Consider the following 24,422-nt stretch of genomic DNA (forward strand, 5'->3'; position numbering starts at 1 on the left):
TTGTGTTAACCGATGTGAAATTGAAACGATGTCAATTGGTGACGTCACTCGCTCTGAGACCTTGAAGTAGTTCCCCTTGCTCTGAGAGGGCCGCGGTTTTGTGGCGCGATGGGTAACGTCGTGGGTGGTCAGTTGTCTATGTGTGCAGAGGGTCCTGGTTCGAGCCCGGGTCGGGGCGAGGGGACAGACGAAAGTTAAACTGTTACACTTGATACATGTTGTGCTTGTACTCATGCTTGCCGGTCACATGTACGAAACAGTGTGTGTTGTGTGTGTGTGTGGGGGCACTGAGTTTGCATAATGTAACAAGTCAGCCCAGTTATATAAAAGCACATTCACCTCCCTTTATGTTGGTCGTGTTTGTGTGGTCACGGAGTGTTTGTTTCTGTTTGATTGAGTGAGATACCATTTGTCTGCTGTCACGTCTGCTTCCCTTCTCGACAGTCCTGCACATGTTTGTCTGGTAGCCGACCCTGAACCATGCCGACATTACTGTCATAAACAGCCTTCAAATATACACTACTACTGTTTGATTTGATGCTGAGGTCAGAGTTCACAGATTACAGTTGGATCAGATTATAGTTGAAATGTCTCACTATTCTCCAACAAGATTAAGATCAAACAAATGATCCAATAGGAGTTAATGAGATCAATACAATCCCTGTGGACCAGTGGAAAAGTTACATCACCATGATATTCACGATAGTGTAGTTGAGTCTATGTCTCTAAACAAACGGTCACTGGCCTGATATATTAAAACCCTAGCGGATGTCTTCTTTTCTACACCATTTCCTTCTTCATTTCCTTCACAGGTTGATTGACGACCTATCATATGAAGATGTGAAGAAATGCTACAGGGGTTCGGTAGTAGTGCAGGTTTCCTTTCTAATGTATTATAGATCATGTCTGTACCTTATTGATTTTGCATATTGGCTAACAAAGATAAGCCAATTACAGCCGAGTTGGATGCAGGCCAAGTCAATTGTCTATTTCCTATCAGAGTTAAATTATACACTTTATATTTGTTGACCCTTACCTCACATATGTACTGCACATTCTGGAATAAAGTTCATTTTACCTTTTTATGCACAATTAATATGCCCTGAGTGATTTTAAGACCTGTGTGACAGTGAACCCTGTCATTGCTTGCCTTTAGGAGTGGTCCTTTGAGGAGTTTCCTAGTATCGAGGGTGACCGAGGCTAAGCTACAATTTAAAAGAGACATTGTGATCCTGAAGTACAAACATGTATTAGATCTGTCTATAGACTTAGACAGATCAAGGTTTGATAGTATCCTTGAGACTCTATTAAGCGTCCCACCTCGCTAATCCAGCCCCAACAACTGATTATCTCCAGCCATTAAGATGTAGTGCCGGTGATTTGATTGTGTTCTTCAGGCTCAGAACTCAACGGTTATTCAATAGGTGAGGAGGTCATCCATTAACTCAAACACACTCTCTTTTGGCGAGATCAGCAGGCCATCAGGCCAGATTAAAGGAACTGTACCGTAGCTGCGATTATTATCTCCATGTCTCCCGAAGGGGAATATTAAGTAGAGCTGCTGAGCCCCACAGTCACACCAGCTGGCTGCAGATATTAACAGAGGTGACAGTTCTGACTGTCTCATGTGCTTGGTGAGAGAGGAGGGAGGGAGGGAGGGAGGGGGTGGTGCCTGTGGGCAGCAAGCTGTTATTAAGACAAGGATAGGAGGGTAAGGAGGCGGCAGCATGGGTTGGGCTGGCATGGTGTGAGCACAGGGGGGAGTCACTGTGCACTGTCGTGTTGAAACAGCAAGAGAGAGAGGCAGCAAGAGAGAGGCAGGAAGGGCGGACTCAGGGTGTCGGTGTCTGTGGCTGAGAAGGGCAGTGTGTGAGAGTGTGTGTGGTCGGGTTTCAGACCAGTGTTGAAGGGTGAGAGAAAGGGCTCAGTGATGGTCTGAGGTGCACACTGTGTCGGACCGGAGTGGTGTGTGTGTGTGTGTGTGTGTTTTTGTCTAACGGAGAACTGCCCCCTCAAACCTGCACAAAGGACACCGGTTGACATCTGACTAGTTGGAGGACAGTCTGTGTCTTGCAGTGGGGTCCGCCACGCCGTCGATGTGTGTGTGTGTGTGTGCGGCTGTGTGTGCGGCTCCAGCATGCTGAGTCTGGTGCAGCAGAGCTCTCGTCCTCTGAGAGAGAGGGCGGCCGCCAGTTTGCCGGTGCCGGTGGGAGGGAGGCCAGCCAAGGAACTGCTCATGACTCTGCCCTGTCCCTCTGCTCAGACTGTCAGCAAGTACAACTCGCAGTACCACAAACTCTTCCAGTGCGTTCCGAAGGACGAGATCCTAATGAAAGGTACTGTCAACAACAATGCTACATGCTAACATCTGTTGTAGTATCTCTGTATGATGTATGTTTATTTAGGTTAACATGCTAGTGACTGTAGCATGTCTGTAGCTTACTGTCTATATGCTGTGCATTGACTTCAGGCTATCGCCCTATTAGCTCCATATGCTGTGTTTATGTACCGTTGGCTAACTTGCTAGCTACGGTAGCATCAATTTGTTTCCCATGGCAAAAATGAAAACAAGAAAAACACCTAACTCTTCGGTCCTTTAAAAACCTGTGTATGTAAAATATTGTGAGCTACAGATAGAAATAAATACATGTGACTCTGGATGACATCATAATGATGTTTTGTTTCAACATTAGGACTGTTTTCCTAAAGAAGTTAAATCCGCTTTGTGTTTTGTTTCCTTGCCATGATACTACGAGTATCGCAAAACTGGTATCGTCCCAGCCCTAATTACTATTATTAGTAGAAGTACTTTCACTGTCAAATGTTGTGTTGTCTGTAATAAGTATATACTTTCTCTTATATTTCTGTCCCCACATAGTGTGAGTTTTAGTCATTTCAATTTTGGTTTTGGAACTCTATGGGCTACTCAGTGTGTTTGAAACCATCTTTCTGAGTTTCTGTAAGGATTTCTGGTAAGGGTAACCAGTCCTCAGGCCCTGAACAGGAAGTTGTATGGTTTGAGGTCAGGTTATGCAGATTAGGTCAGGGTTGGGTTTCCTGAAAGCATCGTAGCACTAAGATCAACTTCGTCCATTTAGATTCAATGGAATGAAAGATGATCCTAGTGCTACAATGCTTTTGGAAACCCAGCCTGTTCTATTTTAGACTAGGGGTAAAGTGATGATGGTAAATACAGTTTTGATCTGTTTAACTGATATGTACGTACCAGTTACTTTATTCAATGCCTATGAACCTATTTTAGAAACATCTATAGGCCAAGTCAAAGACATGAGCTATAATTATATATAATAAATGCCGTTTAGCAAACGCTTTCCAAAGCTACTTTGTCATGTGTGCATACATTTTCGTGAGAAGCTCAAACAGTGTTAGCAATGTGCTTGTCTTGAGTTAGCAGCTACTTTAACCTGTTTATGTCTCCTCTCCTCAGTATACTCCTGCGCTCTGCTCCGAGACATCCTGCTGCAAGGCCGTCTTTATATCTCCAGAAACTGGCTGTGTTTCTATGCCAACCTCTTTGGCAAGGACATCAAGGTAAGTCAAGGCCTGGCAGATATAGACAGATCGTCAATAATGAATAATATATAACACTTTATTCTGAGTGCATACATCTTAGAATGTGTGACCCCAGCAGGAACAAACCCACAACCCTGACATTGCTAGCACCACACTAATACCAACTGGACCGCAGGACCCTCGATAGCACCACACTAATACCAACTGAGCCACACAGGACCGCAGGACCCTCGATAGCACCACACTAATACCAACTGAGCCACACAGGACCGCAGGACCCTCGATAGCACACACTAATACAACTGAGCACACAGGACCGCAGACCTCGATATCTAGATGGACAGACGGAGACGTAGACAGGACCGCAGAACCCTCGATGTCTAGATGGACAGACAGAGACGTAGACAGGACCGCAGGACCGAAGACATCTAAATGGACAGACAGAGAAGTAGACAGGACCGCAGGCCCTCGATATCTAGATGGACAGACAGAGACGTAGACAGGACCGCAGGACCCTCGATATCTAGATGGACGTACAGAGAGCGTAGACAGGACGCAGGACCTCGATATCTAGATGGACAGACGAGACGTAGACAGGACCGCAACCCTCGATTCTAGATGGACAGACAGAGACGTAGACAGGACGCAGGACGAAGACACTAAAATGGACAGACAGAGAAGTAGACAGGACCGCAGGTCCCTCGATATCTAGATGGACAGACAGAGACGTAGACAGGACCGCAGGACCCTCGATATCTAGATGGACAGACAGAGACGTAGACAGACCGCAGGACCCTCGTATCTAGATGGACAGACAGAGACGTGACAGAGGACCGCAGGACCCTCGACATCTAGATGGACAGACAGAGAAGTAGACAGGACCGCAGGACCCTCTGTATCTAGATGACAGACAGAGAGAAGTAGACAGGACCACAGGACGACGATATCTAGATGGACAGACAGAGAGAAGTAGACAGGACCGCAGGACCTCGATATCTAGATGGACAGACAGAGAGAAGTAGACAGGACCGCAGGACACGATATCTAGATGGACAGACAGAGAGAAGTAGACAGGACCGCAGGACCCTCTGTATCTAGATGGACAGACAGAGAAGTAGACAGGACCGCAGGACGACGATATCTAGATGGACAGACAGAGAGAAGTAGAAGAGACCGCAGGACCTCTATCTAGATGACAGACAGAGAGAAGTAGACAGGACTGCAGACCCTCGATGGACAGACAGAGAAGTAGACAGGACCGCAGGACCTCGATATCTAGATGAACAGACAGAGACGTGGACGGGCCACAGACCCGATATCTAGATGGACATACAGAGAGAAGTAGGCTGAGACTTCCAAGGCCAACTATGTCACTACTCACCTTCAACATGCACACTTCCAGTTGGAACAATGTGCTGGGAGCTGTTATGTCAGGCAGCTGATAGAGCTGTTAGTCAGGCAGCTGATAGAGCTGTTTAGTCAGGGCAGCTATAGCAGCTGTTAGTCAGGCAGCTGATAGAGCTGTTAGTCAGGCAGCTGTTTAGAGCGTGTTAGTCAGGCAGCTGTTAGTCAGGCAGCTGTTAGTCAGGCAGCTGTTAGAGCTGTTTTAGTCAGGCAGCTGTTTAGTCAGCAGCTGTTAGAGCTGTTAGTCAGGCAGCTGTTAGTCAGGCAGCTGATTAGAGCTGTTAGTCAGGCAGCTGATAAAGCTGTTAAGTTCAGGCAGCTGTGAGTCAGCAAGGCTGTTAGAAGCTGTTTGTCAGGCAACTGTTAGTCAGGGCAGCTTATAGAGCTGTTAGGCAGGCAGCTATAGTCAGGCAGCTGTTAGAGCTGTTAGTCAGGCAGCTGTTAGTCAGGCAGCTGAGTAGAGCTGTTAGTCAGGCAGCTGTTAGACAGCTGTATTAGTCAGGCAGCTGTTTAGTCAGGCAGCTGATAGAGCTGTTAGTCAGCAGCTGATAGAGCTGTTAGTCAGGCAGCTGTTAGTCAGGCAGCTGATAGAGCTGTTAGTCAGGCAGCTGTTAGTCAGGCAGCTGACAGAGCTGTTAGTCAGGCAGCTGACAGAGCTGTTAGTCAGGCAGCTGATAGAGCTGTTAGTCAGGCAGCTGTTAGTCAGGCAGCTGTTAGTCAGGCAGCTGAATGAAGCTGGTAGTCAGGCACTGATTCATAAAGCTGAATTTATGTCAATCATGAAGCTCATCGCAGTGCAGGATAATTCTCAGCAACAAAAGAGTGATCAAATTAAGACCCGCACCTGTCTCTCCTGCCTCTGGCCTGCCTTAAGCTGGTTAGTCAGAGTGCATTCCCAGCATTCTATCTGCAACTAGACACATAACCTCCTTATTCTGCCCCTTCTCTCCAACATCAGGGGCTTTCCCCTCCTTATTCTGCCCCTTCTCTCTCCAACCAACTGTAATCCAACCCACTCTCTCTCTCTCTCCTTCTTTCTCTCTGGCATTCCCCATCCGTGTTCTCCTTCTGTTTAACTTTAAAACAATTTTTTCCCGAACCTGCCTCTTCCCTGTCCAGTAATTCCCCAGTGTCTGTGACAGTAAGTCCCCCGTGTCTGGTACAGTAAGTCCCCGTGTCTGGTACAGTAAGTCCCCCGTGTCTGGTACAGTAAGTCCCCGTGTCTGGTACAGTAAGTCCCCCGTGTCTGGTCCAGTAAGTCCCCCGTGTCTTGGTACAGTAAGTCCCCCGTGTCTGTCCAGTAAGTCCCCCGGTCTGGTCCAGTAAGTCCCCCGTGTCTGCGTCCAGTAAGTCCCCCGTGTCTGGTCCAGTTAAGTCCCCCGTGTCTGGTCCAGTAAGTCCCCGTGTCTGGTCCAGTAAGTCCCCGTGTCTGTCCAGTAAGTCCCCGTGTTGGTCCAGTAAGTCCCCCGTGTCTGGTCCAGTAAGTCCCCCGTGTCTGGTCCAGTAAGTCCCCCGTGTTGTCCTAGTATCCCTCCGTGTCTGGTCCAGTAAGTCCCCCGTGGTCTGGTCCAGTAAGTCCCCGTGTCTGGTCCAGTAAGTCCCCCGTGTCTGGTCCAGTTAGTCCCCCGTGTCTGGTCCAGTAAGTCCCCCGTGTCTGGTCCAGTAAGTCCCCCGTGTCTGGTCCAGTTAAGTCCCCCGTGTCTGGTCCAGTAAGTCCCCGTGTCTGGTCCAGTATGTCTCCCGTGTCTGGTCCAGTATTTCCCGTGTCTGGTCCAGTATGTCTCCCGTGTCTGGTCCAGTATGTCTCCAGTGTCTGGTCCAGTTAGTCCCCCTCGTCTGGTCAGTTAGTCCCCGTCTGTACAGTTAGTCCCCCTCGTCTGGTCCAGTTAGTCCCCTGTCTGGCAGTATGTCCCCCGTGTCTGGTACAGTATGTCCCCGTGCTGGTACAGTATGTCCCCCGTGTCTGGTACAATATGTCCCCCGTGTCTGGTACAGTATGTCCCCCGTGTCTGGTACAGTTAGTCCCCCGTGTCTGGTACAGTTAGTCCCCCGTGTCTGGTACAGGATGTCCCCCGTGTCTGGTACAGTTAGTCCCCCGTGTCTGGTACAGTAAGTCCCCCCTCTGGTACAGTTAGTCCCCCTCTCTGGTACAGTTAGTCCCCCGTGTCTGGTACCAGTTAGTCCCCCGTTGTCTTGGTACATATGTCCCCGTGTCTGGTCCAGTAAGTCCCCGTGTCTGGTCCAGTAAGTCCCCGTGGTGTGTCCAGTAAGTCCCCCGTGGCTGGTCAGTAAGTCCCTGTGTCTGGTTCCAGTTAAGCCCCGTGTCTGGTCCAGTAAGTCCCCCGTTGTCTGGTCCAGTATGTCTCCCGTGTCTGGTCCAGTATGTCTCCGTGTCTGTCCAGTATGTCTCCCTAGCTGTCTGTCCAGTTAGTCCCCCTCGTCTGGTCCAGTTAGTCCCCTCGTCTGGTACAGTTAGTCCCCTCGTCTGGTCCAGTTAGTCCCCCGTGTCTGGTCAAGTATGTCCCCCGTGTCTGGTACAGTATGTCCCCGTGTCTGGTACGTATGTCCCCCGTGTCGGTACAAATATAGTCCCCCGTGTCTGGTACAGTATGTCCCCCGTGTCTGGTACAGTTAGTCCCCGTGTCTGGTACAGTTAGTCCCCCGTGTCTGTACAGTTAGTCCCCCGTGTCTGGTACAGTTAGTCCCCCGTGTCTGGTACAGTATGTCCCCCGTGTTTACAGTTAGTCCCCCGTGTCTGGTACAGTAAGTCCCCCTCTCTGGTACAGTTAGTCCCCCTCTCTGTACAGTTAGTCCCCCGTGTCTGGTACAGTTATCCCCTGTGTCTGGTACAGTATGTCCCCCGTGTCTGGTACAGTTAGTCCCCCGTGTCTGGTACAGTAAGTCCCCGTGTCTGGTACAGTTAGTCCCCCGTGTCTGGTACAGTTAGTCCCCCTCTCTGTACAGTTAGTCCCCCTCTCTGGTACAGTAGTCCCCCGTGTCTGGTACAGTTAGTCCCCCGTGTCTGGTACAGTATGTCCCCCGTGTCTGTACAGTTAGTCCCCGTGTCTGGTACAGTAAGTCCCCCGTGTCTGGTACAGTTAGTCCCCCGTGTCTGGTACAGTAAGTCCCCCGTGTCTGGTACAGTTAGTCCCCCTCTTACAAGGTATAATATTGTGTCCTCTTTTTTCCCCACCTCTTTCCCCCATCATAGGTTGCTATCCCCGTGGTCTCTGTGAGGCTGGTAAAGAAGCACAAAACGGCAGGTCTGGTGCCCAACGGCCTAGCCATCACCACAGATAGCAGTCAGAAGGTGAGCGRTAGCCTCTTAGCGCCTCTGGGCACAGTGAATGGAAACACGGCTAACTGGCATTAGTGCTGCACCACGTTCTTTCCACTAAGCACAGGTAGATGGAAAGTAAACAACACCTCATGCTAACATGCTCAGCTAGTGCAAGTCAGRGCATGGTTCGGAAAGGGTGTCAAGGTCGCAGTCTATTTTGGTAGTGTCCCTTCWTGGTTCCTCTCCAGTGTGTGGGAGAACGGTTCACCTGCCTGCTCCTTTACATTGGAGKAAATGTCTGGAAAATGTTTCTTATTARTCTGTAATCTTAATGTGTTGTGAAATCTGTTGTGAATGTATTGTYATGTTTTTAAAATTGTATAWCTGCCTTAATTTTGCTGGACCCCAGGAAGAGTAGCAGCAAATGGGGATCCATAATAAATACAKATRTTTGATTTCTGGTATTTTATGACTGTCTATTGTCTGGCAAGTGATTTAAGGATTCATACTCTCTCYTTGAAAATGATTTATGAAAGAGTGGGGTTTTCAGTAGAGGTACAGTASAGACACCATGTAAGAGGAATGGAATATCACTATTGAAATATCCTCTGTCAGTGTCCTAGATTAAGCCGTAATCTGTCAAATATAATCCGTGGTAGATTGATTTACTGTTCACAATATCTATTTAGAGAAAATTGCATTCCTGATAATGAGTTGATGTCCTAATGGATCTTATAAATGTTCCCGACATCGGTTTTATGAGCACATGATGAAATGCTTAATACATGTGTTTACACGTGTGTATGCATGAGTGTGAGCGTACGTGCGTGTGTATGCTTTCATTCACATTTAAATTGGCTAATGCTCTCTCTCCCTCGCTCTCTCTCTCTCTCCCGTCCGTCCGTCCTGCAGTATGTCTTTGTGTCTCTGCTGTCCAGGGACAGTGTGTATGACGTGCTCCGGAGGATCTGCACACACCTTCAGGTCAGAGAACACACTCTCACCCACACAACCACACACACTGGTTACCACTACACACACACATCCAGGTCAGAGAATACACACACACACAACCACACACACTGGTTACCACTATACACACACATCCAGGTCAGAGAACACACACACACAACCACACACACTGGCTACCACTACACACACACACATCCAGGTCAGAGAATACACACACACTCACCCACACACACACATCTACCACTGAACCAGCTCCCTCCCACATCATCAGGTCTATTGGCCTTAAAAGTGTACAGACTGTAAAATAGTGTACTGAATATTTCCCATATCTCATCGTTCACTCTCCAGGTCAATGGGAAGAGTCTGAGCTTGAAACACTACATGGAGGTTCCCCATACCTTATCTTTGGTAAGTAAGCTTTGGATCTAGCCCTCACGCCAGACTGATCCGTGTCTCTTATTGGTTAGAACTATTGACCAACTCCAGACTGATCCATGTCTCCTTATTGGTTAGAACATTGACCAACTCCAGACTGATCCATGTCTCTTATTGGTTAGAACATTGACCAACTCCAGACTGATCATGTCTCTTATTGGTTAGAACATTGACCAACTCCAGACTGATCCATGTCTCTTATTGGTTAGAATATTGACCAACCATAATGTACACAAGTACAACATGAATCACATTATTATTTGAATAGTACTGACGTCAAATGGGAGACCCAAGGACACGGGTGGTTCCTAATGATGTGAGAATCTCGCTAGTGTTTACAGAACAACTGGTTCTGCGAGATTAGGATCAGGATTTCCAATTGTAACAGTAAGCAACTGTAACAAAATGGATGACTGCAGTGTAGACGTTATTATGAGTACATTTTGCATGGATTGCTAAGGCATAAGAATATGAAAGTGTGTATTCTTATTTTAGATGTATGTAGTTCTGTACCTGTTTCTTAATGCTATGTATTATATCATTTTATGTAGTTCTGTCCTTCAGCTGTAGTTGTCTTACAATGTTATGTATTATGTCAGCTGGGAGCAATCGTGCTGGTGCTCACACTCTCATTAGACAACTCGCAAATTTTCAGTACTGTTATGTCGCGCCCTCCTTGCTCAGTTGTCGCACCCTGCGCGCACATACAAGTTGCCCCATTCCACTCTTTTCTATTCTGGTGTTGTGCGCTAGCTGAGATTTGTCTGAGTCTTGTTCAATGTCATGTATGATAATGTCTCAGTGTTAAATCACGTCTTAGTTAATCGGGCTTGGTCATTTGGCTTAGTATAATCGGCTGAAGAGTTAATGTCTCTAGAGTTATTATTCTTTGCATATAAGGTATGGCTTTGCGTACACTGTTCATATATGTTTATACTTTGTCAGTTATTTCAATGGTCTATAGTCTTCGATCGTGATTGTAAGGTTTTCTAGGAAGTCATATAGGTTATCATGTCTGAGCTTCATGGGCTTTATGGCTGACACTAGGCTTTTAAATCTAATGACTGTGATGAATAAACGCAGGACACAGTATTTCAAAAGATAACAGGAGTAGTTCTCACTGGATCGCACCTCATTCCCGAGAGATTGACAGCATCTTGTGGCAATAACGCCTCTATAGTCACCTATGTTCGGCGTCTAAACGCTGCACGTGTGTCAATAAGAACTCCTAATAAGGGATATTTGTTTGTGTGTGTCTGTAATTAACAGCGTCTAAAGCAATCCCGTATTTACAGCTATAGCACAGTTGGCGGAGAGAGATAACATAGTACATGGATGGATCAAATAGGGACCTATATATGATAAGAGTGATATTCAGAGGGTCTAAGTCTCTGTGTTTCGATACACACAATTCATAATGAACCATGGCTTATGTTGTCGCGTGGAGATACAACAGGTCCGCTCTTGTGGCCATATGAGGCATCAATCAAGGACAGTAGGGTATTGGTGGGGTAGTATCTGATTCACTGTTGGGCGCTTCTAGAGTAACCTAATACGCCGGCACGCGAAATGATTTTGTTGGGTAAATGATTTCTGTGTGTCATAACTCTTATATATTGTACTTATGTATAATTGTGTATGTCATAGACGTCCGTTGTTGCAGCTACAAAACGCCTACATATTACATTGTATATGAGAGGTAAAGTCTGATGATCTCGATCCACCTTATAAAACAAAGCGTAGATCACTCTTGTGTCATATACCATATATGAGAAGTGTAACGTCTGTGGCAATTACCTTATGTTAAGACAATTTGTTATAATATGGACGAGGTAACAGATTACGGGTTGTTCATTATCACCCTAAGCAAGTACTATGCTACTAAGGTAGACTCCTTCTGGCGCGATACATCGTCTTTGACATACCAGAACTACGTATAAGACATGTTATGGTAGGTAGAGTGAATGCTGGTAAGACTAGTACACCTATAAGAAGATGTATTATGGGGTACGATAGCCACGACCTGGGGGAGTCTGTGTCGATATTACCTATCATGAGGGACGAAGTGTGTTGTGAGAAGGGTAACCGTTCTGGGTAGAGCATCTAGATGTCGCTAATAAGGAGCAGTTTAGGTGTGTCACATGTCTGATGTCAGTATATGACTAAAATAAGGAGAATTGGAAGATTTATTGGGGATATAAACGCTCCCTGAGACGAGTTAGACACCACTCTGTATTTGTTGCTGATAATCGTCTGTTGTGGTCATACATGCGCTGATAGTACCATGGTTAGTACGCATCCGTTTGTGTTCAATGAGAACATATACCGTTTTAAGACAGATTAACCGCTTGTTCCGATCATAACATATAGACACTCGTTATTGGCAGAGCTACGTTGTGTCATAACCACTATACAGAGCAGCTGTATGGTGTGATCCACGTCAGTGTCATAACCTATAAGACATGCTGCTTCTCGTGGAGAGGTAGACATGTCTCTTGCTTAGCCAGAAGACAATTTTTTTGTTGTTGTGTATCTATACGATAAACCGATATAAAGAAGTGAGTGATTTCGCCGGGTGCTAAGTCTGGGGTCACTCATACTATAAGACATGTTTGGGGTACCAACGCTCTCTTGACATTATACTCATAGAGAGCATCATCTGTTTGTTTCTTTTTCTTAGTGTTGCCGCACGTGGACCAACCTCCCAGCACTCAGAACAACACAGCAATGCATTAGAGTATAAGTGCTTCAGAGGTCATAGGCTGATGTATGTGGGTGTGTCACATAGACGAATGGTCTGCGTATCTGCGTAGCTAGTGAACATCCCTTAAAAGTTAAGAGTGGCCTGTGTTAGATATTAAAGTGATCTAAGTACTGTGGTTCTAGGACAATGAAATGGCCGGTCTGTAAGTGTACTCGGACAGAAAGAACTCACAGCTAGATGTGAAAGCCCTGTACTCTATCTTATCACTCCTTGAAGATCCGTATATTTGACACGTAATATTGCTAAAGAGTCTGTTCAACAAGAATAATGTATATGAAGACACAAAGACATGATAAGTATGTAGTATAGATGGTGTGTCCTCACGCTTCAACCAAGTTGGGTTGTACAGTTGACGCTTCGTTGTGTCTATATGGGCTGCTTGTTGTTGTCTATCTCGCGCGGTGGCAGCCTAGGTCGCGCTTCATATACTGTTCTCAGAGTCTACAGGGACAGTTAGATTTTTCACCATGACTGAAGTCAGTGACCACTATTACATAGTTTCAGATGTGCTTAGACCCAAGTAGATCCAATATCGAATACGACTACCTAATGCTTATAGTAGTATAGTTACTGTACTAGCTGTTGTCGAACTTCGTCATCTGTGCTTGCTGTTCCCTCCAGCCGCATCTGACGTACTTGTAATACCTTGCTAGTGTTCGGGGAATGCATTCTGTTCACTCGATATACTCTGACCTGTTCAGCACTTCGCTTCTGAGTAAAAGGCTAGATCCAATTATATTTCTTGTGCCTTTGATTGTCTCTATTCTTCCGGCCTCGAACATGTCCTCGCTAGATTTAACTTTTAAGTTTACAGAGTCGTAAGTAAAGTGTCAACATACATATCCTTTTTTTCTCGCTAACTCTCAGCTCGCTGTATACTGTACTTCATTCGTTGCACTCGCTGCTTCCATCAGACGATGTGGTTCAGTATTTAGATACAAGTCATGATCCACTCCCACTGTGGTGCCACTACATTGTGTGCCTTGGCTAGGTGTCCGTATAGATTATATCACAAAACGCCTCTAGCTACACCTCGATAATTTATACAAACTTGCTTAAAGCTCTAATACCGATACCAGCGCCTGTTCCTATACTTAGCTGTGTTCCACCTCACAAGCATAGTTCATCTATTTTGGAACTGGAAAATGTGTATCCGAACCACTCGCTTGATCCTACTGCTCCGTAGCTCTTGGTAACGCTGCTGATAGGTTTCTCCATGCCTGGGCGTGTTCATCGTAGACACCTGACTCGTAGTGTTATACGAGCAATATTTCGAAGCATTGTTTACAAAAGCGTCCTCAGTTCCTTAGGCTGGATACTCTTTGCTCGTTGATTCCAGCGCTCCGTTGTTTCCGCTCTGCTGTTGATTCCTACAAGCGCATATAAGCCATGTCGCTCTGCTTATCGATGGTCTAGCTGCCCAAGTTAGCTACATTATTATTAGTATAATTGAATTAAGAATCGCAATATATTTAATATAATTAGGAATGAGAGAACCGTCATATTAGTTTCTTTACCTAGGAGTTGCCCTAATGATTTCTTCTTGTTAATGATTTACTTGGATAATACGCAATCACTCGCATAATGTTATACCGGCTTTGTCCATCTCAGTGATATAGTTGTAAGGATGTAGGTCTGAGCCACATAGTCTCAGACACTATTTTCCCTTAGCACCACTGTCTCGATTTACTCATTTTTTCTATCAGACATAGCATTTGTAAGTTGCTTTGCACTTTGTAATACAAATAGGGTACCTAGTTGAGATTCTTCTTGAGAGAGTTATTGTACTGTGTCGATGTGAGATAACACCAGTTGACTCTCGTACTTAATCGTTGGTGCGCTGTCTCAGAAATAGCACTCATTGGTCTACAGAATCTTCACTAAAAACCATCACCGAACCCAAATCTCTCCACCCAAATCACGAATTCTTCCCAGTCCTGCGACTCCCAGCCATTCTTCCGACAATAGGGCCCCCACCGATGCAGGGCCTCATTCTTTGATAGATTCCGATACCAGCAATTTGTTGTATCGCACGCTGTATTTTCTGGCTCTCAACTAACGAGTCTCGCAACACTAGTTAGATACTGCGCGAAACACACTGTCTCATATTAAATGTTTCTTATATACAATTCACCAAAATGGTGGGAGTTGGGGGTATCGCGTCCACTCTACGATCTTGGTATTATGCAGAGATGTGGATGGTAAATATAGAGTCTCCTGAAGCATATACATGTTAATATATCAGTCTGAGTCTTATGACATATTAGTCATAGAGAAGGCTGGTCCTAACAGCATGCAAGGAGTTTGTCCGTAAGTGTTTAAGACCAGTTTCTGTGGCGTTAATATTTTCGGTTACTAAGATTAGCTAAGTGGACAGCACTATACCATCTAAAAGTGAGTGGGAAGAATGACCAACAACAAGGAGAAACAATAGCATTGTAGTGAATCAGAATAAAAATAAGGGCTGTTACACATCAATTAGATAGACAAATATATTTTTGAGAGATTATAGAATGAAGATACAGCGCTTTCATACGTGAGTGAGTTTAGGAATCCTAATTTCTTATAGCACTCGTACAGTGATAGACTTAGCTATATGCATAACTTAGGTATTTCTCATTGATTAACACTCTCAGAGCAGTGTACTTTAATGAGGTAGAATACCACAGAAATTGACAGGACATGATCTATTCATAATTAACAGGTGGTGCCTTGCTAAAAAGAGTTAATTTAGTCACACGAGCTTAGGATTTAAGTACACGTGTTGGTCCGCTCCTTCAAACTGCGTTTGACGCCCAATCTACGTCGGGGGTGGCGCCTGTGGTTGAGGTATGTACTAGAGTAGGGAAGGACGATATAGCTTGCTCAGGCTAAGATCAGCCCATAGTTCTTGGCGACATAAGGAAAGACGCCAAAGATACCATATGGTCGGAAGTAGAAGTGCAGAATAAGCAAGAGAAACTGACAAGTAACTAAATGAAGGTCAGAGTTAGCTATTCTGAGTAATGGTCGCAAAGGACATGAGAGTTCTCAGTACACATATAGGTCTAGGAAGATGTTTCAAGAACTTGGGAAAAGTTGGTTGTTGCTTGTATGCACAGTGGCATGGGCTGCGTCAAACTAAAACCATCAAGCGCTTGAGAGGAATTGAAATCTGTGATTCATATGAGATTGACTGTTAGGAGACATCATTGTTAGGCACAGGAAAGGGACACTGAGCTTCCCAGTCATAGTTATTATCTCACACAGATACTTTGGACCAAAAAATGTTGAGCCCATAATGCCTTGCCAATGGCTAATGTAATATTTATCCCGAGCGCACGAAAGATAAGTTCAGAGTCTCATAGTTATTGGTCCACCTAAATGATACTCGCAGTCTGTTGCTGTCGAAGGAATGTCAAGGCTCTTAGCTAGCGGGTGCACCATCTAGATTGTATACGGTTTCACCAGATGTATTAAGTTAAGCAAGAAGAACTTGCGAAGCTGTCATCTACAATCCATCACTAGGGGGCTGTTCAGAGGACTGAAGAACACTGGCGCTGCTCTAGATCAGGCCAGGTTCATTGGCTTCAATAGTTTTCTGAAGCTCCCCGGTCTAGGGCCCAACGCACACACAGCAATAACTCACACACAGGACACCAATAAGAAGAAGAGACGTGCCTTGGGGCTCCTATATAGACACAAGAGCAACTCATTAGTAACGACTTATACAGGTAGGTGACTCAGGTTGTGCCATTTTGCTGGTTGCTTCTCTCTAGGATCGTGATTATTCCCAAATATAATTTGAGTGTTATTTGTGGTGCTCCAATCGCCGCTACGGGGAACAATGCAGGTTCTCTCCATTCGTAGAGACGCAGCATAGCCTGCTCTCAGCATTGCCACTTCATTGTAAAGTGCCAGGAGCTATAGATAGTAAATTGTCAGATTTTACCACATGCTGAAGATGTGCCAAAACTATTAATATGTATGCAAGTGGGTACAAGTTCTCTTTAGCATGATCACTCTAGTCAGCTTCGCAGTTGTCCTCAACTTCTTATGTCGAAACAGCCCACATCAGTTGAGGTATGGAAAGTTGTATCGAGGTCAGCTGTGGTGTGATATTGCCATGTGTGACGCACTATAGACGCGTGGTGATGACTATAATTTATTAGTGTATGAGAGTATCAAGAGCCACCATAGCCCACAAAGCAGCTTAATTTCCACCTAAGAATATTCTGCAATGATTGACGTCACAAATCTAATCCTTTTCAAACCTTGCTTAACTCATGCTCTTATAGTATTGACTCAGTTCTCAGTGCGCTCGTACTAATTCGCACGTGTGTGGGTTATTATCTTTGAGAGGAAGCGGATTTTCCCCAAATAAATAATGGGAGGTTGATTTGCTGGGTGTTTTTACACCATTAGGGCAGTCAGTTTGGGAAACGCCGTAGTTATATGTCATAGTCAGCCTGCATACAACGTCACAATTAAATGAGACAATAGTAGTGTTATGTACTGTATACATAACTGGGAAGATTTTAATTGGCTAGTACCATCTTTTAATTTCCCACTTCATCTAATGTAGCCCAGTACAGTGGGGACAAAGCTACCTGTCAGGAGGCTACTGTTTGATGCACGCGTGCAAGTATTGTTGTAACAGCACGTAAAGGGAGGTAAGAGCGGTTGGAGGGTAACGGTGATGGCAAACAGCATCATGATGTGGCCGGTGCCCTCGCTACAGTAAGAGTCATACCCAAGTAGGGCCACGTACACGTTGTATGAGTAAGTTTTTTTAAGGTCGAACCCAATTGTGAAGTGTTGTTGGGGGATGAGGTTTCAGGGTAAGGCTGCAGAGTGGGAGGAAAGGCCCAGTCCAAGCTAGGAGGCTACCAGTTGTAGGATACAGTTTGTAAGGGTGGCTACTCAGTATGTAAGGCACATGGTTACAGTATGTGAGGGGTAAACTCTTCATCAGTAACTAGGACGCCTAGGTAGGATTGTTGGAAAAGCATTCCAAGGGGTGAGACTACTCATGAAGCTGGGTTTGAGAGCATGCAAAGGCTGTGCACACGATTAGTAGAAGGCAAGTTCGTGGAAGGCAAAGGGAGTGAGTCAACTAGTTTGAAAAATCTAGTTTTAGATATTTTTGTTTTTTTTGGCATACGATTTTTTGGGTTGCTACATTGTGTTATTCGTCCAAACAATAGCTTTTTACGAGGATTAGTCTTTCGGCACAAAAAAAGATTATTATTCTGGAACTAGTTTGTAAGGTACGTAAGTTAGTAGGGAGGTTCTAGAATGTTTTTGAGAAAGGATAGTATCTTTACAAAGTAAAGTAAAAAAAGGGAAAAAAAACACAGAAAAAAGAAAAATCAAGAATAAAAGACTAACAGGAAATAAAAAAAAAACGAAAAAACCCAAAGAACAACCACAGAACGCCTTGAAATAGACTAAGGTTTGTGTGTTAAACTTTTGACTGTTTACTGAGATAAACTGTGCAGCATTGAGAGAGTGGAACACTTCTTTCCTGAAGATTTGGTCCATTCAGATCAATAATGCCTCGCACATCTCTGATTCAGAGGGGTTGGGTTAAATGCGAAAGACACACTTCAGTTGAGTACATTCAGTTGGACAACCTGACTAGGTATCCCCCTTTCCCTTTCCTTTCTATACCTCCAGGATGAGTTCCCGGTGGTGGATGAGTTCCCGGGGGTGGATGAGTATCCTCCGGTGCTGAAGTGGAGGAGAAAACCCTCGGTGGTGTCCGTGTCCTCGTCCCTCCCTGACCTCCTGGGTAGCTCCACCGGTAGCCTGACTGCGGTGGACTCTCCTTCCAGACAGACCAGCCTCTGGAAGGTGAGAAGGGAGGACAACTAGCCTGGACCAACATTGGTTTATGCTGTATTATAGCCAACACTTGTTTGGCATGAGAATGACCGTAGGGGTTTGGGCAAGACGACACAGCAGATCTGGGACCAGGCTAGAGACAACCTGTTTTTCGTGTATTTAATTTCACAAAGGACAGATACAATGGCGAACACAGCATTTCTCATAATAGCATAATATCATAACAGCCATGTCTTTGAGGCTATGCCACATGAGGTGAGTGCTGCGTTTTTTCTGGTGCATTAAGAGATTGGAGGTGTTCAGCTTGTCGACTCCTGGCCGGAGTTAACCATTGATGTTAGCCGACGGGGGCTTTGCCATCACATGTTTGCAGAATGTTCAATCCCTGATTATGTGTAGGAGGGGAACTGGGAAGGGAGAGTTGTGTTTGGATGGGCACAACCCTCTTATGCATAACGGATTAAGCACCAAATTGAGATTTTAGCATGTAGAGACTTGCTCTGCCCTACTACTGTGTCCTGCTACTGTGTCCTGCTACTGTGCCCTGCTACTGTGTCAGACTACTGTACCCTATACTCGTACCCTACAACTGTGCCGTACTGTACTGAACCCTACTACTTACTGTACCTTACAAACTGTTCCCTACTACTGTGCCCTACTACTGTACCCTACTACTGTGCCCTACTACTGTACCCTGCTACTGTGTCCTGCTACTGTACCTACTACGTCCCACTATGTACCCTACTACTGTATCCTACTACTTACTGTACCTTACAAACTGTTCCCTACTACTGTGCCCTACTACTGTGTCCTACTACTGTACCTACTACTTACTGTACCTTACAAACTGTTCCCTACTACTGTGCCCACTACTGTACCCTACTACTGTGCCCTACTACTGGCCCTACTACTGCTCCTATTACTGTACACTACTGACCTACTACTGTACCCTACAAACTGTATCCTACAACTGTGCCCTACTACTGTGCCCTACTGAACCCTACTACTGTACCTTAAAAACTGTACTCTACAACTGTGCCCTACTGCTGTATCCTACTACGGAACCCTACTACTGTGCCCTACTGTACCCTACTGCTGTACCCACTGCTGTACCCTACTGCTGTACCCTACTACTTTACCCCACTGCTGGCTACATTTAGATGATTTGAAAGAGACTAGAATAAACTTCCCAGTTATGTATACAGTACATAACACTACTATTGTCTCATAATTGTGACGTCTGTATGCAGGCTTTACTATGACATATACTACGGGTTTCCCAAACTGACTGCCTAATTGTGTAAAAACACCAGCAAATCACCTCCATGTGATTTTATTTTGGAAATCTGTTCCAAAGTATTCCCACGCATTATAGAGGTTTATTATATAAACTAATTTAAGCAAGGTTTGAAATGATTATGTTTTAGTCAAATATTATATATGTTTGGTCTTTTTGCGGTCTACACAAATTATTAGTCATTTTTTCCCATATTTCATATTTGTTTACGATGTGTTTACTATGATGTAACTGTCTGGGTTGCATAAGAGTTAGAAACCTGAGTGTAGATTGATCAAATAAAAACTTTGACCCACTTGCATACATATAATAGTTTTGCACAGCCAGATGTGGTCAAATATATATTAGTCTCCTTGCACTTTACAATGAAGTGCAATGGAGCAGAATGTGGTTGAATGGCTATTTTTCCCCGTAGGCACCTGCAACTTACCACAATATATTTGATGGCATCTGTAAGCAACAATACACTATCACCTACGTAGTCTATTAGATGGCTATATTATGTGTCTGTGTGCGTGTGTTTAGACGGGGCTTAGAGACAGAGAAGATCCACTAACAGAGCCTGTTCCAGAGCTGGGCCCATGGAATATCAGCTTCTCAAGTTCTTCATCATACTGTAACTATTTCCATGCCCCACAACTGGCTTCTCACAGCAACAATCATATCATTAGGACCATAATTTACCTTGTGTGTCGGATAAATATACATTCATTGGCAGCATTATGCTCAAATTCTTTTGTCCAAATTCTATCTGTGAAATAAAATCTGAACAAGGCCTAATTTAATATTCTAAAATGGATATGATCACAAAAAATCAGTTATACCGCCACCTAGTGTACAGCAGCCTTGGGGTACCATCGCTAATTCAAAGCCTTGATTGGGTCCCGCCATTACTTCAGAATCATCCTCCTCATCCTGTCTTCCTGTTACCTGGCCTTCCGTGTCTGCAGCCTGGAGCAGCAGCTGTCCTTCCTCAACAACCCTACACGGCCCCCCCGAGAGAGGTGAGGTGGGGCCACACTTAACTTTAGCCAAGTGTGTGTGTAACTTTTGATATAATTGTTTTGTCATTCTGTTTTATACTACTGCTAATAATAATAGTAATAATAATTATAATAATAATAAACTGTTACGTTTATTAAATTAGGATTCCACCCTCAGAAAATCCTGTTCATAACTGTTATTCAAAATGTCACATTTTTGGAGGGAAAGCTATTTTACTGACAATTCTATTGTCTTTGGTCTCTTCCTCCTAGGTAAGTGCTGCTCTGCACTGTGATCCAATACCACTTGACTGTCTCCCTTTACGGACACATTCCTCTCTGTGACCACCTCCAGACTATGCAAACAGACTATTTATTTTTCAGGATTTTACTTCACTGTAGACTAGAAGAGGGCAAACCCCCAACTCCACCATTTTGGTGTAGGTAAAAGACAATGGCAGGTGAAAGACAATGGGCAGGCCGATTGAAGAGCCAGCAAACTACACTCAAACCAATTGTGGATGGACTGAAAAGCCCGGGATTGGTGGAAATGGCTGGGAGTCAGGACTGGGAAGAATTCTGATTGGTGGAGAGATTGGTCTGATGGTTTTTATTGAAGATTTCTGKCCATGTTCGCCAACATTAGAGTCAACTGTGTTTTTTCCCTCCCGTCAACTCAACCAAGAATGAACCACAGGACTTCAGAGAAAAGTCAAAACCATTCATCTTTCAGAAAAAAATATAAATGGTACTTTCAAGGAAAGGATTTGGATGCATTAACACACTGACAGTGGAAGAAGCCAATATCGTTGGCTTTACAGAATTTTAAAAAGTATTGCCCATATGAACTTATGAGGATCAGTCCACTATTTCAAATGTTCATCATCATCAATGAGGTCTAACTATGTTGACATTCTAACAGGCATGTTATTCCTGATAAACGGTGCAATACAATTATGCAAAGTATCCAGCCTAGACTGACTTTTTAAATGTTGAAATATTGTTCTTTAACTCTGTTTGTGTCATCATGACACCACAGGTATATGTTTACCAAAGTGGGTAGGATGGTACTCTTTCATGTCCAAAAAATATTGTTTAGTATAACAGCTTGTCTTTTGTTTTAATTTGTATAAATGTCAGTTGTGAGCTTTGTATTGTAAGCTACCTTTAGCCAGACACAATGTGTCACAGTGAGTGATCAGTCTTGTATCTAAATACTGAACACAGTCRTCTGAATGAGTAAACAATGAAGACATTGACTGAAGTGAAAAATAAGATGATGTTTTCTTTCTTACACTCTGTAAACTTAAAAGTTAAATCTGCATTTCAGCCGGGAAGAAAACTAGCAAAAAAAAGATTTCTAGTCCTTTTACTCAGAGTGTCTGAACAGATGCATTAGGAACAAACACTCCCCACTTTGAGTATTACAGTAATATTGTTGAGGAAACAGAGCTGCAGTGTGTACAGTATACTTTACTACCATAACCATTAGTATGTCTTATCTGGTCTGTTTTGGGTCTAGACACATCTGCAACTATGTAATAGTGGTCACTGATCTTCAGTCAATGGTGAAAGAACAAACTGTCCCTGTGACTCTGAGAACAGATGAACCCTGTAGCACCCCTGAACAACCCATTACAAGACTACACTGTACAACCCAACTGTGACGGTTTCTAATAAACAGCCATTTGATCTTGAGATAGTGTCAACTTTTTGGAAAAGTCACCTGTCTTCGCCGACGCATGTACCAAGAGGTACTTTATATGTCCACCTCTTTTAGGGGCCAGCAGCATACCACCCTGCATACCACGCTGGCTGCATCTGAAGCTAAGCAGGTTGGTCCTGGTTGGTCCTGGATGGGAGAACAGATGCTGCTGGAAGTGGTGTTGGAGGGCCAGTAGCAGGTTCACTTTTCTCTGGTCTAAAAAAAAATATCCCAATGCCTCAGGGCAGTGATTGGGGACATTGCCCTGTGTAGGGTGCTGTTTTTTGGATGGGATGTTAAAACGGTTTCCTGACTGGTCACTAAAGATTCCACAGCCCATATTGTAAGAATAGGGGTGTTAACCCCAGTGTCCTGGCTAAATTCCCAATCTGACCATCATACCATCATGGACACCTAATCATCCCCAGCTTCCAATTGGCTCATTCATCTCCCCTGTAATTTTCCCCAGGTCGTTGTGCATAGTCACTTTACCCTTACCTACACTACCGTTCAAGTTTGGGGTCACTTAGAAATGTCCTTGCTTTTGAAAGAAAAGCCCATTTTTTTTTGTCCATTAAAATAACATTAAAATTGATCAAAAATAGAGTGTAGACATTGTTAATGTGTATATGACTATTGTAGCTGGAAACAGCAGATAAAAAAAAGAATATCTACGTAGGCGTACAGAGGCCCATTATCAGCAACCATCACTCCTGTGTTCAATGGCACGCCGTGTTAGCTAATCCAAGTTAATCATTTTTAAAAGGCTAATTGATTATTAGAAAACCATTTTGCAGTTATGTTAGCACAGCTGAAAACTGTTGTTCTGATTAAAGAAGCAAAAAACCTGGACTTCTTTAGACTCGTTGAGTATCTGGAGCATCAGCATTTGTGGGTTCGATTACAGGCTTAAAATGTCCAGAAACAAAGACCTTTCTTCTGAAACTCGTCAGTCTATTCTTGTTCTAAGAAATGGTTCTTCCACTTGGGTGCACAAATAGCCTATAACCTGTTTTAGAGAAATGTAATCATTGAACATTGTAAGAGCTGTCATTGTCTGTTTATGTGCCCCCTTTATTTATCCTACGGTTCTGATGTGTACAGGGAGAACACTGTAAGAACGGCCCATGTTCTGAATTCTGTCTCTGTACATTTCAAAAGTGCTGAACAAATAGTTATATGGACTACGTCTGTCGTCGCTTGCTCATTAATGTCTTAATCGAAATTACGGATTGCCTCTTATCCCCCCCCCTTATGCCATAATTTGTACATCTCAATTGTCAGTAGAAACCACATTTGTTTAAGCAAGTCTGCCATTTCAGCTTATTATTTTAAGGCAGTAAATGAGGTTGAATGAACTGTTTCGCTGCCAGACAAGACTCCGCTGAAAGCCAGGTTTAGCAGTGGTAAGGTGTTGTTGGGACTCTGCTGTTGGGACAGCTTTATGTAGGCCCTAACAGTTTGTGGGCACCGTTTGTCACCATTATAGTGCAATTAATGTATTGTTTAGTGTTGTGTAGTGGCTTTGCTGGCATGCATCCCACTTTTTTTGTTTGCCCCACCACGATTTACATGCTAAAATCGCCACTGGTTATACTGTACCAGTGGTGAGCAGTAATTTTGTCTCGAGGGTCACATCGGGATTTCAAAATTCAGCGGAGTTATTTGAAAAATGTATAGGTCCATTATGATTTATACATACATTATATCTAGTTTTAGACGTTCAAACTGCAATTTCAAGCAAATGTTACCGTGTTGCATCTATTTGATTCAATGCAATTTCATCTTTGAAGACTGCAACCATAGAAATACTATGTAGTTATGCCAATAATAAGCCATTGTCAACTTCCTATCTATGGTTATTTTGGTTACCGCTCGCTCACTGTCAATCCCTCACTGTCACACTATGTTTACATATTATTGATTTAGTACGGAAAATTAGTTTTTTTCCCAAAGCAACTGGGACCATGTAAATAAATAATTGTTAGATTACTAATTTGGAATCCACCTGTGGCACCTTGTGTGTCCATAAAAGTCTGTGCAACCTGGCACACTTGAAAGGGTACCTGTTAAGGCCCTTCACATGTTCCTAGCCTTCACCATAGAAATGTAACTACCATGGTAATTTGGAATGTCCAGTCAATTAGCATTATGATGAATGTAGTCGTCATTCTACAGATTCCAAATTGGCCTACAAACGCTTACATCGTTTACGTTATGCA

At 44.1% G+C, this 24,422-nt stretch overlaps 1 protein-coding gene across 1 annotated transcript; it reads left to right on the forward strand.

Annotated features, from left to right (window-relative positions):
- The first annotated feature begins 1,702 nt into the window (after positions 1–1,702).
- On the forward strand, positions 1,703–22,193 carry LOC112071796 (GRAM domain-containing protein 2A). Its single transcript, XM_024139221.2, has 9 exons — positions 1,703–2,336; positions 3,449–3,552; positions 8,150–8,248; positions 9,131–9,202; positions 9,539–9,598; positions 18,048–18,224; positions 20,038–20,128; positions 20,412–20,516; positions 20,769–22,193. Coding segments are annotated over exons 1-8 (804 nt in total). The 5' UTR covers positions 1,703–2,137; the 3' UTR covers positions 20,414–20,516; positions 20,769–22,193.
- The last annotated feature ends 2,229 nt before the right edge of the window (positions 22,194–24,422 follow it).

The sequence above is a fragment of the Salvelinus sp. IW2-2015 genome, unplaced genomic scaffold, assembly GCF_002910315.2.
Source record: "Salvelinus sp. IW2-2015 unplaced genomic scaffold, ASM291031v2 Un_scaffold1723, whole genome shotgun sequence".
Classification (NCBI taxonomy): Eukaryota; Metazoa; Chordata; class Actinopteri; order Salmoniformes; family Salmonidae; genus Salvelinus; species Salvelinus sp. IW2-2015.

Excerpts from the sequence above, each read along its gene's own strand:
- LOC112071796 (XM_024139221.2), top strand. The coding sequence starts at position 2,138 with ATGCTGAGTCTGGTGCAGCAGAGCTCTCGTCCTCTGAGAGAGAGGGCG. Across the intron at positions 9,203-9,538 it reads GGATCTGCACACACCTTCAG|GTCAATGGGAAGAGTCTGAG; the intron begins GTCAGAGAACAC and ends TTCACTCTCCAG. Across the intron at positions 9,599-18,047 it reads TTCCCCATACCTTATCTTTG|GATGAGTTCCCGGTGGTGGA; the intron begins GTAAGTAAGCTT and ends CTATACCTCCAG.